At 44.1% G+C, this 16,601-nt stretch overlaps 1 protein-coding gene across 2 annotated transcripts in view; it reads right to left on the bottom strand.

Annotated features, from left to right (window-relative positions):
- Positions 1–16,601, bottom strand: part of THSD4 (thrombospondin type 1 domain containing 4) — a 630,546-nt gene that overhangs the window by 592,726 nt on the left and 21,219 nt on the right. For both annotated transcript variants that reach the window (XM_065940121.1, XM_065940122.1), the window contains exon 2: positions 7,460–7,568. In XM_065940121.1, coding sequence (XP_065796193.1) covers positions 7,460–7,488 — 29 coding nt within the window. In that variant the 5' untranslated portion in view covers positions 7,489–7,568. The remainder of the gene's footprint in view (positions 1–7,459; positions 7,569–16,601) is intronic.

Genomic DNA, 16,601 nt, shown 5'->3' with positions numbered 1-16,601 from the left:
TGAAAGGTACACCCAGCTATTGAGTGGTGAAGCCTGATTCCAATGCCAACAGTCAGTGTCTCGGCCTGGACCCTTAACCACTATGGTCTGGGCCTCCTAGCACACAACACACTGTGAAACCAGGCATTTGTCATTTTATTACACCAATTTTCTTCCCCAGTCTGTATAAGGTGGTGACTTCCCACATCTGTTTTACTTTCTGTCATTTCTTGCAAAAAATAATTAGAGAATAAGTAGATACAGGAAAACATGTACCAGTCTCACTAGAGAACATTCTAAAATAATTGAAATTAACTATTGAAATTCCAAATTAAAAAAAAAAAATGCATTCCATTTCTTTGCCCTGCTCTCTCATACAGAGTATGCCGAGCTGCAGTACCCTTGATTAGATGGCCCAGAGTGACCAGAGTGAGTATCCACCAGTCTGCGCAGCAGAAGGCGGCAGCCTTGGAGCAGAGCAGGCTGAGAGCACCGGAGCAGCCTGGGGCTTTCTGAATCCAGCTGGCCCTCTGCCGGGCCCTCCCTGCTCTCAGGTACCGCTTACCTTTCTGTGGATGAGCCTGTGCCTCTTAACTCCGCTTCCTTCGGGTCAGCCTTGGCCGCTAAAACCTTTAGACAAGCAAGCTGCAGCCAAACCAAGACCAAACAGGTTCAAGGAAAAGGCCTGGCTGGCTGTCGTGGAGTAAATGTTTCCACTCTAGAGCATGGACTTAAGGACACCTCTTCTAACTGCATATTTGTTTTTACTGCTTATTTCCAGGTTTTCAACTCTCACAACCATTTGTGTTTCCTGGACTGGGGTCTCTGGAAAAGAGGTGTCCTGTCACAGCACAGCTTTCTTTTTTAATTAATCTATTTGACTGCAGCACGTGGGACCTCTGATCTTCGTTGCGGCATGTCGGATCTTTAGTTGCAACCTACGGACTCTTAGTTGTAGCATGTGGGATCCCTGACCAGGGATTGAACCCAGGTCTCCTGCACTGGGAGTGTGGAGTGTTAGCCACTGGACCACCAGGCAAGTCCCTCAACACAGCTTTTTAAGACACAAAACTCTTCAGTAAATTCCTCAGCTCAGTGGTAGGTTTCTTGAGGAAACTGTTTCTGATACACCTTTGCAGCAAACAGAACAACCAGCACAGTCTTAGTCCAAACACAGAGCCGATAAATAGCAAGTGAATAAAAGAAAGGAAAGAGAGAATGAAGTGAGGGGAAAAAGGAAAACAAGAGAGAGAGAGGGGAAATACCAGTCACCAAGAAATACAAAGTACTGCTGTGAACTACACTTTCATCAATAAAGTGTTTTCTAAGCACATCCCTAGAATTCTCTGTTGGAAAAACAGAAACTTGTGAGGAGCGGGGCGGGGTGGGGGGTGGAGGTGGGGACAATTGCAAAGGGTGGATTTCTACAAGTTGGAGATATTGATTCTGACCCCAGGGAAGCGGATGGGGGTGTCGATGTTAACCTGAGCCATACAAATTTATTTCAGTACATAAGGAACAGGTAGTTGGCAGCTCAGTGACACACCTTAACTGCATTGAACCTTTCAGGTACAGAAGGTTCTAGAAAATCCCACTGTTAAGTTCTGAGGGATGAGGATACATGCCAGGTTCAGGACTGTGCCAGGCATAAAGAAAAAACAATACTGTCTGAACGCCTGCCATCGTTTTATAGGGAGGGGTTTGCCAAGACAATCCTCCAAGAAACTGTTTTATTTCCTCCTAGCCTCTATGCCTACCATGATGGCTCCTACTGGGCTTCACAAAAGATTCCAGCAGGTTCTTCCCTGGGACACTCTTCTGCACTCACCAGATGAGTTGTATTCCTATGGAATTTAACCACGGTCCCCAAATTGATAATGCCAGGGCTTTGTAATTACATAAAACATTCAAACAGTACACAGGCCCATGAAACAAAACGCAAAAAGAAAGAGTAGTTGGTAGTTGTTGCTACACAAATGAAGCTGAATGCTTTGGAAAAGACTTGATAAAGGCAAGTTGCCAAGAAAAAAGAAAAAAAAAAAAAACACTGGCAAATTTGGTGTGGATTGGACAACTGTAAATGATTAGGAGCAAAAATAATAAAAATTCAGCATCATTCTATACTCAGATTGCTTTGCAAATGTCTTAGATTCTCATTCCACTTGAAAGAAACCCAAATGGAAACCTTTGATAATGCTATGGGTGTGGTTTGTGCAAGAAAGACAATCAGGGGTTCACGCTCAAGGAAAAGTCCTTGGCCCCCATATCAAACACTTGGTGAGTGTACATGTGTTTTATGTTAAAAATAAACTGTTAAAGGTGTGTGTCTGTATCACTTGTAAATTTTCTGCTTTAACCTACCTCTATAATTAAGTAAAAATCTTGATTAGGAAAGAAAAATCTACTTTATTTCTCTCACATTAAAGAGAATTGTTGCAACCCACTCCAGTACTCTTGCCTGGAAAATCCCATGGATGGAGGAGCCTGGTAGGCTGCAATCCATGGGGTCGCGAAGAGTCAGACACGACTGAGCGACTTCACTTTCACTTTTCACTTTCATGCATTGGAGAAGGAGATGGTGACCCACTCCAGTGTTTCTGCCTGGAGAATCCCAGGGACGGCGGAGCCTGGTGGGCTGCCGTCTGTGGGGTCGCACAGAGTCGGACATGAATGAAGTGACTTAGCAGCAGCAGCAGCAAAGAGAATTATTAATTTATTCATTCAATGTTCAACAAATAATGGGTTAGCCAAAAAGTTCCAATGGGTTTTTCCATAACATCTTATGGAAAAACTCGAATGAATTTTTTGGTCAACCCAATATTTATTACACATCAATTGGGTAGTGGTTTCAATGTGGGCCAGAGCAATTTAGTCCTGCCTTCGTGACATCCTGAAGTTTAATACTTAGGATCCCAGCCTGGCCTCTTCTGCTTTTTGTCCCTGCCCCTCCCCTTCTCTTATGCCCCTCCCCCTCCTTCTCCTGCCCCTCCCCTTCCCTTATGCCCCGCCCCCTCCTTCTCCTGCCCCTCCCCTTCCCTTATGCCCCGCCCCTCCCTTATGCCCCGCCCCCTCCTTCTCCTGCCCCTCCCCCTTCCTCCTCCTACCCTTCCCCTTTCCTCCTACCCCTCCTCCTGCCCCCCTCCCACCACTGCCCTCTCTCCTGCACCTTCCTTCCTCAGGCTTCTCTCCATCCTCCTCCTGTCCCTCCGCTCTCCGTCTCGTCCCTGTATTCCTCCTTCTCTTATTTCCCCTCCTCCTCCACCCCACTTCTTGGTCACTGGTGCAGGAACACTAACTGATCCCATGACGCTTCCCAATTTCACAGATTTCCCTACTCCAAAGGGAGTCTCGGTTTTCACACCTCAGCTATCACGACTTTGGGCATTCTCTTCCTCACACTTAGACTTTTTCAACCCCCTTCTTTCTTGCGTTTTGTCTTCAGGATCTTTTTCCAGTTCTCCAAGAACTGGAACCTTTCTTGTTCTCATTTCCTCAATCCCTTATGGTTGTATTTCTCAGTGAAGTAGCTGACAGGCATTACAGTATTATTCCTGTACTGAAGTGTGTATCAGGGAAGAGAAAAGCCTCGCGTTTCAGAAGACTAAAACCAGACACTTGACCTAGGGCCATCAACCTGTAAAACCCTTAAAATGATCCAGAACTCTCCTTCATAAGAGCTATAAAAATCACCAACTAACCCTGTAATCCCTCTAATTACATCTGTATTTCTTCAAAAACTACTATTCCAAATAAGAATCCCCGAATCAGCTTTAACCATTTGTTTGGCATTTTCAATAGTTATGTTTTCCTCTGTGTTTTCATTTCAAAGATATATGATGTCAACTGCACAAAAGCACTCTACGAGGTAAAGAAAGAGCCCTTGACCAGGGTGACTGGCTCTAAAGAAACTTGGTTGGCTGGTCATCTTCAACTGTTATGCTGCTTCTAGGGAGAAAACTGAGTTTCATTCCTCTCAATCACTGAACAAACACACAAAGATGTAATTGTACACACAAGAAAAAAAACTGCACAATCTGGAGCAAGTCTTTAAGAGCTAAATACACTGTATTACTTAGTGCCTTTTCCTCTCTAACTTGTAATATGTGACAAATCTTAATCTAGCCTTGACCAACTCTGCTCCAAATGGATATCACCTGTCCTGAATTTTGCACACGATCCAAGACTCATCCAAGGTCCAAAGGCAACTCAATAACCAGCTCCATGCAGAGTTAATCTTAGTGTTTCTTCTGCTACTGGATTTAACCATGGCTCTTTTTATTACTACAGACTCAGCATGGCAGAGGCACTCTTGCTATATTAATACTCAGGGCTTCTCTGTCTCTTTCAATGAGGGAGAAGCTGGCTTTCTGTTTCCCTGTGGCTTGGCAAGAACTGGGGAGGGATTTTTAAACAAAATCTCTGCATATCAGTATTGTGAATCCCCTTAAATGTTTTTTTTCCTCTCAGGGGTTTTCCTGGTGACTAACTCCTAATTTTGACCTGTTTTCTCTATAGGTAGAGATATCCTCCAGCTTTTCCTATTCATCTCTATGTATTTGGCTGCCTTGATCAATATTCTTTTTTTAAACCCTGAGTATTTGTGTGTCTCTGTGTGTTTCTCATCTACCAGTTTTATCAAAGGCTTTTACTCTTAAAGTAACCATGGCCCTTTCTACCAGAACATTTTGAAAAGTATTTAAGCAAAAAACATTCTTGCTTTTTTCCCCCCTCCCGCCTCAGGTTAAGATATATTTATGTGGGCCTTGAAACAGAATGCAAAATGGTTTATGAGCACCTGGCTTATGAAGAAGGAGGCTTGGTGGAAATCTTCAGCTGAGCTCTCCTGAAGACTTGCCTATACTCATAACTCATATATTCTTTCCTTAGAGCAGGACTGTTGGAGAAATGTCCTGCTGAGTTATTGTTAGTCACTCAGTTAGTTGTTGTTAGTCACTGAGTCACATGACTTAGTCACTAAGTCATGTCCGACTCTTTGCAACCCCATGGACTGTAGCCTACCAGGCTTCTCTGTCTATGAGATTTCCCAGGCAAGAATACTGGAATGGGTTGCCATTTCCTCCTCCAGGAGATCTTCCCGACCCAGGGATCGAACCCACACATCCTGCTAACCTCTGAGTCGGCTTGGAAGCATCGTCTGACTGAGCAGCTCTTTTCAAACAATCCCTTCAGCAGGACCCTAATCCCAGAAGCCTGTTAAGACTCCCAGAGTTCTGCCTGGAGGGTAGCAAGGCCACATCTAGCTTTCAACAGCTCCTACCCTGCTAACTTCTAATCTGTTGGCAATTTCTCTGAAATAATGCACAGCTTGGAGGTGAGCCCACCAGGCCTCCCTGGGAGATGGCCTCCATATCACAGATCATTACAGAGGTTAACTGCAGGGGCATCAATTAAAATTCCAAACATTAAGAAAAAAAAATTTGCAAAAGGGACTTCTCTCAAATGAAGCCCTTCCAGTACAGCCTGGTTGGCCCCACATTTTTGAGGGTCTTCAGTACTCAAGGGGGCCTTTTTGATAGCAGTCAAACTTATACTTGCTTACCACTTGCTTACTACACAGGGAAACGTTTTATCTGCTGCTCTTTTTAATTCAATTACATATACGACTATGACTTCCACTTCTGTGTTCTCCCACTGGGTCCTGGTGCTCAAACAGGCTGTGGTCCTAACATGACTGAGTGGTCCAACAGCATGGCTCATTCCCCTGTGGTTTTAGAGCAGGACATGGGAGCTTCCACAAACTGGATACACATTTCATGTCCTGAAACAGCATTTAAACTGTGTTTTAAACTGTGGCTAAAAACTGTCCACATGCTGATTTCGATTAGATACCAAAAATGAACACTGAGAGACTCAGGCTGCTCTGTTCATTGCTGGATTTTGTCGAGGCCTCGGAATGGAGCACTTCCTGCCTTCTCTGACTCTTTCTGACACACCGGTTTATGTCACAGATGAAGAAGCTTATAGCTCTGCGTGGGTCTTTGGACTGCAGGCCTGCACATGTCAGCTCATGTACAATCACACAAGCAATTACAGGCTAAGAGTACACACACACACTATCCTCAGTGAAATGCCAGCCATGGGCTAAGAGCATCTGCCCGACAAATGCTTTAGCCCTGGTTGAGCCAGTACCTGTGGCACCATCATAATAACATGTTATAGACCATTTTCACTTTTCAGTGCAAATTCTGGGCATTTGGGACTGTCATAGTTATGGAGGAAAAAAAAAACTACAAGATAACCTTAGTGATTCAGCTTTGTAACAAAAAGTTCTTTTCCCTTTCTAAATTCTGAGTCAATTTCTTTAAAGAGTATCCTGAGATTGTAAAATGAGCTTCACTAAAGAACTGGTACCAATTGCAATTACTTACCTAGATGGACCAAGATTTTCTGATTACTATGCAGCTAAAACCAGTCACAAGATAAACTCGATGCAGAGGCTAACATATAAGCTATCATCTGTAAATTCTGATTCCAAATTCTGATGTTTATGCAAATAGACTCATGAATCTCATAATGTGTAAACATTACAAATTCGAACTTCTAAAATAAATTTCCCTTAATAAAATACTGCCATTGGCTATTTTATAATGATGAGGGGTTTTTGGTTTGTTTGTTTTGTTTTCTTTACATAGGATTTTGATTGAAGAATTTTTAAAGGGGTCTATCATCTTTAGGAAATCTTGAAAAAAGTCTCAATATACAGACTAAATTCCAGAGCACCAAGCCTTTCCCCTGAGTCTGCACTGAAGGAATGGGCATCAGGAGATAAACACTGATTTTCTGATCTGCATACAGAGACCATACTACTTGTTCCACTTACTTTGCATGGTTAATATCAGTATCAAATTAAAAATGCAGGGACAAGTCACAGATGTTTTGAACAAACAGGACCAGAGAGGCCACCTTTTAAATATACCGGATCAATTATATCACAATCTGTGAGGATGCAGCCAGAGGACAGTATTTTCTAAAGTTCTTCAGGTAATTTTATTATGCAGCCATGATAAATACCCACAAGTCCATTAACATTTTTATTTTAAGAAAAATCTGAGGGGACTTCCCTGGCACTCCAGTGGTTAAGACTCCGTGCTTCCAATGCAGGGGACACGGGTTTGGTCCCTGGTTGGGGAACTAGGATCCCATATGACAAGCAGAGCATCAAATGAATAAATAATCAATGAAAACTCTGAGTCCTAGATATCTCTCAGTGAATAGCAGAGTACAGCATAGAGCCCAAGCCACTTAATCTCAGTCTAAGCATGTCTCACCACAGCACACAGCTGTCCAGGTCTCAGCAGCCTTTGTGAGCATCAAACTGACTACACATACGTACATGGCACATCAAAAGTATCTGTGAGATGCAGGCCCTCAAGGCTCATTACTAGAAGAAATATACAGTAAAATTCAAATACTGAATTTCTTATTTTCCTATTTCCTTTTCAAAAGATTTTCCACTCACCTGAGAGACCCCATGAAACAGGAAACCATGATCCTGGGTGTCCCAGGAAAAAGCAAGGGCTCCTCAGAGATGTTGCCAATTTTCTGCAGATGGGGGTGATGTTCAACTCCTACAGAAGAATAACAATGCTATTTTTAGTATCATCGGCTTACAAAGAATCTAGAATCTAAGATTCTGCAGCTTAGGCCAGCCCGCTCAACAAGAAGTGAGCAAACGGAAGACATTAAGACAAAAATACCATTGCCCACTTATGCCCAGTTATGGTCACCAGATTGCCCAAATGAAAGTTGATTATGTATGAACGTGAGGTAACAAATTTACAGGGCACTCAGCACAGTGACCCATAGAAAATGTTTAATAAGCTACCATCAGTATAACTACGTCAGAGTCTAAGCTAACAGCCGAGTTGTCATTAGGCAAACGTGCATTGGAAATCTTGCTCCATCCATTAAAGGCTACTTGACCCATTAGAAAGTCCTTTCACCTCTGTGTCCTGGTTACCCCAGCTGTACAGTAAGGGTAAAAATACCACCTAGACATAAAGAGAAATGATGTCTGGATACTGACAAACCTTGACAACATCACAAAAGTGAAATACAAAAGTTACATATTGTATGATTCCACTTACACGAAGTGTTCAGAACAGGCAAATCTATAGAGGCCAAAAAAATACATTCGTGATTACAAGGACTAGAGGGTGGAGAGGGGCTACTTCGAGGGCGTGAGGATTCCTCCTGAGGTGACAAAAATGCTCTAAAATTATATTGTGATGATGGCTGTACAATCTTGTGAATACACTTTAAAAATAGTTTAACTGTACATGTTAAATTAGCAAAGTATATGGCATGTGAATTACATCTCAATAAAACTGCTCAGGACTTCCTTGGTGGTCCCGTGGTTAGGACTCCATGCTTCCACAGAGACGGAACGGGTTCAACCTCTGGTGGGGGAACTAGGATCCTACATGCCATGCGGTACAGACAAAAACAACAAAACAGAAAAAAAAAATAAAATAAAACCTGTTCAAAAAATATGTCCTAAAGAACTGAGGCAGGCTGTGAATATTAAACAAGTGGACACATGTTATATGCTTAGCCCAGTGCCTAGAACAGAGGACACTCAATTAAAAGTAACTCAGGAATTCCCCAGCAGTCCAGTGGTGAGAACTCAGCGCTTTCATTGCTCTGGGCCTGGCTTCAATCTCTGGTCAGGGACTAAGATAGTGAACAGCATGGCAAAAAAAAAAATATTGAAAAAAATAAAAATAGCTCTGAAGATACGGATGCAGGAAGAGGTCAAGTAACATAAAATCTGTTGTCACAGTAACAACAGGAAGGTACTAACACTCACCTACAAACACTACTCCATTCAGAAAACCACGCTAAACACAATTTCTTAACATTGTCAAATGAGACAATGGTTTCAAAGGTAAATTATAAATAGCATCAGACAGCCCTGGATGGGAGGCTGGGTTGGAATGTAATGGAACTTGGGGAGAAAGATCGTGGTCCAGACTCCTCTCCTCACACACCTCCTCCCAGGGAAAGACAAAGAAATGAAGCAGGGTTTCAAGGTGTGCCCAGGAGTCCTCACTAATAAAGCCAGAGTTTTCCAAAATCATTGGTTTCCAAATTCTCCTCAGGACTTCACATTTCCTTTTCACTAGAAAGGCGAGGTGGGGGATAAATTACAAGGACTTAAGAAAAGACAGTCAGAAGAATCAGAAAATTCCATTTGCAGGGGAAAATAATCAAGATGTTTAAAGTCACCACCAGCCATTTCTGGGGGTTATTAAGACAGTCAAACCTCTTGACTGTAATCACCCCTAATTAGCCATCAGCAACTCATGAAATTACTCATGGTATTGAAGACCCTTAAATTCCTGGGTCTCAGCCAAAAATTACACTGAGATCCACCAGGAAGAAGGCCAAGAAGTGCAAATTGGAACAGTTAAAACCCCTCTGAATCCGAGGCACGGTCTTCTTACTCTTGGCTGGGAAGCGGATATGCACAAAGACGGAATTTAACTTGGAAGTCAAATGAAATCTCTGCCAAGCTCTTGATAATGATCAACTAATCAGTAATTATTTACTTAGTATTTGGGGCGCTCAGGTTCTTTCCAAGGTGCTATGGAATTCAAGAGAAGATGAGGCAATGTAGGGTCTTACTTTCCAACCTAAAAGGTGGATAAGTTTTAGGGACGTGAAATTGTGTCAGAAAAGGTCAGAGTCGTCCAGAATAACTTAGGGTGAAGAGTGTGATGCAGATACCCTGAGCATAAATGGGGCTAGTTCAGGAGGAGAAACACTAGGGGGCTAGTATCAACAAGGAAGGTAGGACTGAAAATCAGCCCTTAGAGCCTGTGCGGGTTACAAAAGAACAATCCAGAGGGGCTGGCAAGAGTGTACACTACAACCTGAAAGGCCTGGGTCGAAGGCCAGTTTTCCCACTTATTAACCAGGTGACCTTAGGCAATTAACCTTTTAGACTTTCAAATTCCTCACCTGTAAAATGGGGGTACTATCTGTAATATGTTTGTTGTGAGTATTAAATATGTATTGAGAGTCCATGATGTGGATGCTAAACACCCACTCTCTCTCTCTCTCTCTCTCTCTCACACACACACACACACACACACACACACACACATCAGGCATGGTCCCTGCCCTGAAGGAAATTACTGGGTTGGCCAAATATTTTATTCCAGTTCTTCCATAAGATGTAACAGAAAAAAAAAAACAAAAACCTGAACTAACTTTCTGGCCAACTCGATACAATCTAGATGCTAGAGGGCTGCACAGTTGAAAGAAAGTGAAGCATAAATAAGTATAAAAATAAAACCGTGATGAGAGCCATGGAGGAAGGTGCAAGGTGCCTCAGAAAGTATACTGGACAGTGGTCAGAGACAGTGCCTCTGAAGAAGACCTTTATGCTGGGTTTTGAGGGGTGAGTAGGAGTCAGTCAGGTGTGTGAAGAACTGGGAGGAAGGAGGAGGCAGCATGGCAGGAATGTAGCAACTGAAGGAGAACGTGAGAAGAGCTGATCCTCTACTGAGTAGTAAAATCCCCAGAAGGTAGTAAATGGCTGGCTGAGGCGGGCACAGGAAAGAGGTGTCAAAAGTGACCCTCCCCAGGTTTCTGGTGGAGGGAAGTAGCAAAAGGAGGTGCTAATGGAGCTTTTTTGGTTTCGTCAGGAAATGAAGGGCAACGCTGAGGAAAGAGGGTATGATACAAAGCAGTGGTTTCCAAATCTGACAAGAAGTCAACCAGAAAAACATCTTAAATCATCAAAACGGTTTGAAAATAGATTTACAACTGCTGCTGATAACCATGAACCGCGTTCTTTCTGTGTATTTTGCCTTCGGATATTTGCTGATAAAAGAATGAAGCCAACACGATTAGCATGTCATTTTAAAATACAGTTCCTTTCATCTTTATGCCACCCTTTTAAAATTTCCATTTTGAGTGTATGTTTTATGTGGTCACATCATACACTGGTAGGTTAAAAAAATAACCAAACATAGATCAGTGCTATATGCTGAAACATTTTTTTACTGATGGGGTGCAATCAAAAAAAAAATTTATGGAGGCCACTACTCGAATGTTTTTTGACCAACTTTTTGTCAGATGTGACTGGTCACTTTTATCTCCTGAGAGATAAAACACGCTCCCCAGGTGAGCATCTCCTGGGGTCCACTTGGGTTTCCATGACTATAATAGAGAATAACAAATCTGACTCCATGTTGGATCTTTCTCTTTTAACTTTTGCACTATATTGCTTTTGCTACAAGTTAATCACTCAAGGGATGTTGCCTATAGTTTAAAGTGTACATAATGGTCCATCTCTGGGAACCCTGCCTCCCACACCTGAGCATTAAGCTAAAACACCTTTGTTTAGCTCCCAGGAAACCTCCTGACCAGGCCCACCTGTGAATAGCTGAAGGAAGGAAGAAACTGACACACGCCCTCTGGAGTCTGGCTGGAACAGAAAATCACTCCAACAACTTATCGCCCTGTTGGAGGTCTTCCCTAGTGGGTTGGTGGTAAAGAATTCGCCTGCAATGCAGGTTATGCGGGTTTGATCCCTGTGTCAGGAAGATCCCCTGGAGAAGGAAATGGCAGCCAACTCCAATATCCTTGCTTGAGAAATTCCAGACAGAGGAGCCTGGCAGGTTATTGTCTGTGGGGTCACAAAAGAGTCGGACACAACTCAGTGACTAAACAACAGCAATAACCCTTTTTGCTTTACCTCTTCACCTCCCCTTCTTTGTTCTATATAAGAAACTAGCATTCAAACCTGGGCAAGATGGTTCTTTGGGATATTAGTCCACCATCTTCACAGCCGACTGGCTTTCCAAATAAAGTCACTATTCCTTGCCCCAAAACGTGTCTCTCCGTTGACTGGCCTGTGGCCTGTCCTGCGGTGAACAGTACAAGCTTGGACATGCTACCATGATTAGTGTGTGTGAAATCAGTTCTGCTTTTCAAACTGTGGGTAATGACCCATTAGTCTGTCATGAAATCAACTGCGTGAGTCATGACCTGCACCTTTTTAAATGAAATAGAAAAGAATGAAAGAGAAAATAGCAGTGTTTATCACACACAGTGAGGCTAAGTGAGGATGTCTCACTGAGGCTCCTGGTCAGAAAAGTTTAGAAACCCTGGCTCTGGTGGATCAGAAGGCACTGCGGGATTCTCGCTGTGATGGGGGGAATAAAATCGTGAAGATGGAGCCAGGACATATTACCCAAGCCCTGGGAAATGCCAGGAGAATTCTGATGAGATGGATGAGAAAGAGTCCTTGTAGGTTCTGGAGCGGGGAGGGACCTGATGAAAGTGAAGTTTCCCAAAAACCCATTTGGCCCCAGTTCCAGGACTGAGTAAACATGCTATCTATGCAGCGAGTCGCCTTTGGGGGTTTGCTTCTGTTGATTTATAACCTTTCTTGACACTGAACAAAAAATAATCTAGTTTCTGTTGGAACATATGCTCCCTGGTGGCGGGAAGCCCCGTTGGCTCTCCTTTCCACAGAGAGCTCGCAGGAAGGCTGGACCAGGCACCTGAGATGGCTCAGGCCAAAGTCACAGGCCCCAACGCCTCGAGGGTGGGGAGGGTGTGGCAGGAGGCACGAAGGCTGGGGACGGGAGGATGGAAAGAGGCCAGGAGAGACGTGACTCAGGACAGGAGATGGCTCCCTGACCCAGAGGGGGTCACCATGCCCTAGGCACTGGCACAGCTGTGCTGCCCTTTCTTACAGTCCACCTCTGAGCATCCTTCCTGCCCCTTCTCCTCCTGGCCTGCAGAACCCCTGGAAGACCCCTCTCTGATTTCAGTGTACCCCAGAAAGAAGCGTCTGCTCAGCCTCTCGGGTTTGGGTTCAGTGAGACCAACCTGTGGCCACATCCCAACCACAGACAGGCCAGTCCCCCTCCCGCCCTCCCACAAGGGAATTCCCACGAGGGAAAGCCACCCCAGACAAAAAAAGGCCCTAGTCCCTGGGGAGAGGAAGTGACTCACCAGTGTAAGAATGAGAACCAGAGGTTTCAGAGAGAGGGGCCATTTAGACCCCGAGTCAGCACCCAGGCGGATCATGTAGTGAGGACGAGTCTCAGAACCTACCTATTCCTCTGTGAAAGCTGCCCCCCGAGGGGCCTGATAGGCCGGAGACGCTGGAGCCTCCATCCTGCCCTGTCGTGTCTTCACCAATGACGCCAACATCCCCTTCTCCTGCCCCACCCGTGTCTGCTCACAGAACTCTCCTCTCTTAGAACTCCGGCCCACTGAGTACAGCCCCCCTACCTGGGGCCTGGTTGTCTGTAGACCAGAATACCAGGTGTCAGCTCCCAACATCAGGGCATCCAACCCACCTCTGTCTTAGATGATCAGAAAAGCGGAAGAACACTCAATGTCAGGAATCAACTTTTACTACACATTAGATACACGAGATAAGCATATGATTTAATTCTCATGGCAAAACTGAGACCATGCAATGGTAGGACTTGGACTTGAAGACAGACCACCAACCACAGGGCTTCTCCTCTTTTCAGTTTATTAGACTCACTGCCTCCCACCTAGCTGAGAATCATAGCTGGATACTCAATAAATGAATGAATGGAGGGATAGATGCTACCCCAAGGAGACTTGGTGTATCTCACCTATTTTGCTAGGAGATGAAACATTTCAAGACATGACTTGACTGTGCCATGAACATCACCTAGAGAAAAGTGAGCCAAGATGAGCAATGTAATAACCTGTTATTTCAGATAATAATACTGTAGCTGGGAACTCTAACAAACACCTACTGAGTGGGTCCCATGTGTCATATGGTATTCTGAACATTTTATATTCAGTCATTTTATCCTCACAACAACCCCATGAAAGAGGTATCATTGAGAAATGGAGGTACCAAGAAATTAAGTAACTCCCCCAAAGTCACCCAGCTAGCAGGTAGGACAGTCACAATACAACTTAGGCAGCCTGAGCCCAGAGTTTATGCACTTAACCATCATTTGATGCTGCTTGCTATCCACACACGAACAGTGCCAGCTTAAAGGAGCAAAACAGAGGTTGCATCTGCTGCTATCTTTTCCCTGGTATCGTCTAGAGTCAAGGAACATTCTAAGTCTCAATGGATACATTGGATTCCTCAAGTCGCAACACAGCAGAGTGGTCCCATGTCTTCTGTAGGGCTGGGACCAGTCATCCTGAGATCATCCTTGAGTATCTGTATGCGGGGCATATAGGTTACCAGCTAATGAGCTTTCAATACCTCTTGGGTTAGGAAGCTTCATGCAAGATAGTACATATGACAAGGGGTGGGGGGATCCCTGCCTCTGAGGAGCTTAAACTTTTATTGAGGCAGCCAAATAAACATACAAAAGTGAAAGTGAAAGTCGCTCAGCTGTGTCGGACTCTGTAACCCCATGGACTGTAGTCCATGGAATTCTCCAGGCCAGAATACTGGAGTGGGCAGCCTTTCCCTTCTCCGGGGGATCTTCCCAACCCAGGGATCGAACCCAAGTCTCCTGCATTACAGGCGGATTCTTTACCAGCTGAACCACAAGGGAAACCCCAATACACAAATACATAAATAAATATTTCTTTCACAATGACACAGTACCCGAGACTGAGTGCCCAATGGCTGGTACAGGCAAAAGGAACGCCAACAGTCCAAAAAAGTAAATATCACAGTGGACTTTATTGTTAGCACTTACATTATTCTTTTGAGAGAGGAATATCCTTTGAAGAGTCACCATTAACAACAAGGTGGGCAAATTTGCCAGCCAACAATGGGAGGTATAGGACAGAAGCTAAAAGCTTGTAAGCTAGAAGCTTACAAGAGAATGGATTATCATCTCTTTTAACAGAGGTGTTAGGCATGCTTGCTCTATGCTCTGTTTATGCTTCTCCTTCACTGGATGGGGAGCTTCTCAAAGACTGGGATAAGTTTATTCATCTTTACATCTTTACTCATCTTTGCCTGGTACACAGTGGCTATGCAGTAAAAACTTGATGAATGAATGAAGGATGAATGGTGTGTGTGTCCAACAGACTTTTACTGAATTGCTAGGTGCTGAATGAATTGCTACAGACTGCCCTTGAGACAGAATGAAGGCACCAGGCCACTGCAGATGCGTGCTGCCTCCACAGCAGGTCCAACCCTCCCAAGCCCTCTGCTGGCCATCATCATCCGCCACAGCCCTTTCAGGAAATCCTGCCCCAGGCAGCAGTGCGGTGGTCTGCTCTGCTCTGCACTGCAGTGCTCAGAGTCGTGTCTGACTCTTTGCGACCCCATGGACTGTACAGCCCACCAGGCTTCTCTATCCATGCGGATTCTCCAGGCAAGAATACTGGAGTGGGTTGCCATGCCCTCCTCCAGGGGATCTTCCCAACCCAGGGATTGAACCCAGGTATCCCACATTGCAGGTGGATTCTTTACCGGCTGAGCTACCAGGGAAGCCCAGGGTATTGAGGAAAACAGACCTTGGGGCCCCAGACCTGGTCACATTTCCAGTATCACCCTACTGGGCTGAGGTCAGCCAGAGAGATGGTCCCCTGATATTCCCTCTGCTCTCTATCTTTAGTCTTTCCTCCTACCCCTTGCAAAGCCCATCCTTTTTCCACATCCCATATTCAAACTCAGCCACAGAACTCATTTCTTCCCATTAAACCTCCATTCTGTAAATTGGCTGGCTTGCCCAAAGCATCCTGAGAACCCAGAGAATTGGAATTAAGAAAAAATGTTGAGAAGATCTTAAAACTCTCTGGATACTTTTAAGCAAACACATTACAGCAGGTTTTGCTAACTCATTAAAGAAATCACCTTAGTTCTCCTTTCTTCCCTGGAGAAACTAGGTAATCAGCATGGATTAGTCAAGGATTTCAAGGCAAACTACATCATTTCACGGTCATCGACATTAATGTGCTGTATATTTGTTTTCACTCCTAAAAAATGTTTCCCAGGTAACCCAGGAAAACAGTCCAGGGTAGAAATATCAGGCAGGCAAGATATTTTCAATAAATGAGCCATTTGTTCCTGCTTCTGTACAGAGTTGCTTTTTCAATTTCAGATGACAGGATACTGCAGATAAAAGGGAGAAATGTATTTGGAGTAAGAATGCTTTCTCTTGTCCAAATATTACTTACTTAGTCATTTGATTTACAGCACTTGATAAGCCTGGTTGAATTTCTCTACTTCTGTGTAGGTCTCACATTCAGAGCTCTGACCCAGCAGAGTTGGACACAACTGAGCAACTGAACTGAACTGAACTGCACTGAACTGAACCCAGGAATTGTCACAGTGTATCATTATGATTCCTGCTTTCCTTTCCTCCCCATAACAGGACAGTACAGAAGAGTAAAGACTTTTCTCAAGGACTTATTTTTTATATTCCTGGTTCCTAGAACAGCACTTCGGGGCATAGTAGGTGTTCTGTGATGACAGGAAGAACTTACATTCAGTCTCACTTGGAGGGCCTTCTCTTCAGGCATGATTGTAATACATTTAAAATGTACTGATGCCCAGCCTACAGTCTGAATACAGACTCTACTGCTTTGTAATAACTATAACTGTTTCTGAAATTAACACCATCAATGACATTCTCTGCTCTCTGCAGACACACATCACAGTGAACTGTGAGGGG

This window comes from Muntiacus reevesi, chromosome 7, assembly GCF_963930625.1.
Source record: "Muntiacus reevesi chromosome 7, mMunRee1.1, whole genome shotgun sequence".
Classification (NCBI taxonomy): domain Eukaryota; kingdom Metazoa; phylum Chordata; class Mammalia; order Artiodactyla; family Cervidae; genus Muntiacus; species Muntiacus reevesi.
The sequence above is the reverse complement of the archived record's forward strand: the minus strand, read 5'-3'. Positions and strand labels throughout refer to the sequence as shown.